Below are 4,023 nucleotides of genomic sequence, written 5' to 3'. Positions count from 1 at the left end.
TTTTTCTTAGACAGCAAAAAAATTAATATGAGTGGGGGGGGGGGGGGGAGTGGAACGTGACACCACCACAATGATTTGTTAAGTGGCAGATGTCTTCAAATTAAATTTAGTTGAATTTAATTACATATCAAATATATTATATTTATTGTATAATTAATTTAAATTTAATCGAATTAAAATTTCTCAAATACGAAGAAGACGACAAAAAAATAAAAGACACACAAGAAAAGCATGAAAGAAACCGGCTGCAAGAGGAAAGGAACACAACACCTAAGGGGTCAGAATGTTAGATAGTTGGGACTCAATTTCCCTGTTCATTAATACACATTTACCAATCACTTCCCTCTCTCCCTCATCACTATGCTCAGAACTCTTGGGAAGAATAAATACTTCCACATTTATGTTTCCCTTTTCTCATTATTTTGAAAAACTAAATCCCATTGAACCCGTTTTAATCACCGCAACTAAAGGAATTTAATCAATATAAAATATTAATTTCGTCGATTTTTTTTAGAATATTTGATCATCGTATATACTCATACAAAAAATACATTATGAATTAGTTATACTGTCTGCTATCAACCCACAACACACCTAATCATATAAGTGACAAAGTTGGATATTGTCAGTAAAATTCAAACTCGTGACGTTGTAACAAAAATTTATTAATGAGGTAACCACTGAAGCAGGTGTTGGTAGCGCATTTATGATTCTCTTATCCCTTCCCTTCGCAATCCCATGCACACACCTTCTGCAGCCTATTGAAATGCCAATGCACTGTTTTCTATAAATGGGATACTCTGGAGAGACAGACATCTCTTCAAGCTTCAAACATAGCCTCTCACCCCTCTCTGGAGATCTGCTGGTTGAAGAGGAATGGAGGGCGTAAACGTATCTCAAAATGGTACAACCAACCATGCACAAGATACAAGAAAATCATTCTCTTGTCTGTATTGTTCAAGGAAGTTTCACAGTTCACAAGCTTTAGGTGGCCATCAAAACGCTCACAAAAGAGAGAGAACCGCCGCGAGGAGAAGCAAGAGGACTACTTCCGATTACGCCCTAATTAACAGCCTCTCACCGCCGGTGGTGTTTTCTCCCAACTATCCGATTGGATATTTCAATCCTTCCGCCTGTACCACCGCTGACGGCGGCGGTTTATCGCAGAGCCACCAAAAGGCGGCGGACCTATTTGGGTCCCGGTTTGAGAATGCTGTGTTGTACAGAGGCAAGTATGGAGATGAGGTGGATGAATGGAGCGAAGGTAATGCGAAGCTTGATTTGTCGCTTCATCTGTAGACAAATATGAAAAGTCTCTTTTTTCCTTTAATTGTCTTCGATTTTGGTTTCATGATTTACTTGAATTTTGAATCAATTGACAAAATATCAATGCATCATCTAATTGTTTCATTAAAAGTAAGCATATTTCATTTTCTATTTTAAATTTTTATATGCATTATTCATTCAAATCTTTCTTTAAATAAAATAGATGATGTAATTTTTTATTATTAAAATATTATATAAAAAATTAAAATTTTGGGACATTTCAATTAGTCTACGACACTACTACATTTACTCATTAGGATCAACACTAAATTATCGGAATTTCTAATGAGATGGACTGACCCCAAACATGAGTAAGACAACAAATTCGTATCCAATCGTAATAAAACGAACTCCATCACATAATATCAGATAACTATATATAATAAACACTTACAATTAAAATGAAATACTCTACATATTGATAGAATTTAAATCGATGATTTCAAAATTATGGAACCTCAACTTTGTCAAATAAACTAGATTCCGTTTGCAAAAAGATGGTTGACGTTGGTATCCGGGCTTAAAGATATCTGTTTTGGTCCTGCTTATATGGTTGAGTTGTGATGTGCCCAACTCAAATGAGTGAGGCCCATGTTTTTACATTATTCTTCTTTCTCAATTCTTCATAGCCCTATCACTATCAATCTCCTAATTTTAAACACACATTCAAATTCATAAAATTTTAAGCTATATTTTTCATTCTTAATTTTCATGTAAATTTGAAAAAGTTTTTTTTTTTTTTCAAATTTATTGTGAAAAAAATAAAACAAACTTCGATAGAAAAATCCAAGCGAAGCTCAATTCTTTTGTGTATAACTTAAAGAAGACGTAACGGGTATTCTATGAGTAGGTCTACAAATAATTATTGCAAGTATTTATTGGGGTATGGATCTGGATAGGATATTACCTAATACATACCCGTCGACAACTTTTCTGTGTTCTAAATTATGTTTTCAGAATTGAATTTATTTGTACTAATTCCCCTACTCGAAACCCTAGATTTCCGTTTTCGCTTTTGCTGAACTATAGGTGCTCTAATTTTATATATATATATATATATATATATATTATACAATCTCAGAGAGAATCATTGTAGTTGGACATACTGAAAGAGAGCTAAGATAAATCTTAATTAGGAGACGAGACGAGAGTGTATATTTTTCGATAAAAGGGTAAATATGTCATATTTTTTTTATTATTATAAAAATAAAAAATTTAGGGTTATGTATGAGACATTAATTAGTTTGTAGAAGAATGTGTATTCTGAAAATGCTCCCTAATATGGTGATTTATCTTAGAAGAATTGGAACACATGGAAGGAGTTGAGTTGACTATCTTGTAATGATGCCAGTTGACTATCAACACATTTGAGTGTGGTGTCACCACTTCCCAACCATACCTACTTCCAAATTGCTTTCACCACTTACTACTTTTTATTTCTTTTTAATCATCAAATTATTTATTATTATATCATCACTCACATCAAAATATCAAATCTCATTAAATATATTAATAGTTTTTTTTTTTCCTAAGAAAGAATAGTTTGAAAAAAAAGGGGATAATTTACGGCATCCACATCGACGTCTGATGTAATTACACCTAAATTTTATAATTTGGAAAAGTATGACTAATACATTTGATATTTTGTTTTTTTTAATAAATAAATCTCTATATTAGTCAAAATAACTGATTATTATTAACTTAATGAAAATCCAATATTTGTTTGATTTGCAATAAGTCAATCAGTATAATTTTTTTATAAATATCAGTAAAAATTAAGTAAATTTTTATTAATGGAGGATCTATTTGTTAGATAGAAGCAAACACCAAAAATACCAGATATTATTCCCCAAACCATAAAGGGTCTATGTGCAATCATAAATATCACAATGAATATATCCATAACTAATATAAAACATTTATAATTGACCTTAAAGACTATAAAATTAGAATAATAATTATTATTATGAAAATTTTAAAATAGAATAATACCTTGTATTAATAAGATTTGGAAATTTGATTAATTAAATAGAGCTCATTGAGTTAATTTTTGATTTATTAATAAGGAGTGTGATTGTTCCACTAATGTAGCACTTGAAGTATTCCCTCCATACGTGTTAATTCTAGCGACCGTCCCCCAGACCACTTGGGATGCCACCAATACTTTCATTTTAGGGATAATTACAATTTTTCCATCGAAATTTGGTGTAATTATACGTAAATTTTATATAGTATGAAAAATTACATTTAGCACCCTTGAAGTTTGCTTCTATCTAACAAATAAGCTCTTTCGTTAGTCGAATTATATCGAATTTGTCGATATTAACAAAAAAATTAGAAAAAAAATCTATATTAACCCCCGGTTGACTTATTATTAACTTATTGCAGGTTAGATAAATCTTTTTATGATCAAATTATCTCATACGTCTTCATGCATGCATGCAAGAGATATATTTTCACAGTTATAAGGATAGTTTAGTCCAAAAAAAATTATCGACTTACAATGAGTCAGTGATTAGTCAATCGAAAGTAAATATCAATTCGTATTTAGTTTTTTTTTTTATTAATATCAGCGAATTCAGTGTATTTTGACTAAAGAAAGAATTTATTTATTAAACGGAAGTAAATTTTAGAAGTGCTAAATGTAATTTCCCAAACTACATAAAATTTACGTATAATTACACTAAACCTCAGGAA

General features: G+C 30.8%; 1 protein-coding gene across 1 annotated transcript; it reads left to right on the top strand.

Moving 5' to 3' along the window:
* On the top strand, nt 620–1,401 carry LOC110012185 (zinc finger protein KNUCKLES-like). The gene has a single exon (XM_020695043.1). It carries the CDS (start codon nt 877–879, stop codon nt 1,297–1,299), a length of 423 nt encoding a protein of 140 aa, XP_020550702.1. The 5' UTR covers nt 620–876; the 3' UTR covers nt 1,300–1,401.

The sequence above is a fragment of the Sesamum indicum genome, linkage group LG6 (assembly GCF_000512975.1).
Source record: "Sesamum indicum cultivar Zhongzhi No. 13 linkage group LG6, S_indicum_v1.0, whole genome shotgun sequence".
In the NCBI taxonomy this organism is placed as follows: domain Eukaryota; kingdom Viridiplantae; phylum Streptophyta; class Magnoliopsida; order Lamiales; family Pedaliaceae; genus Sesamum; species Sesamum indicum.
Note: the sequence above shows the minus strand (reverse complement) of the source record. Positions and strands in the feature narration are given on the sequence as shown.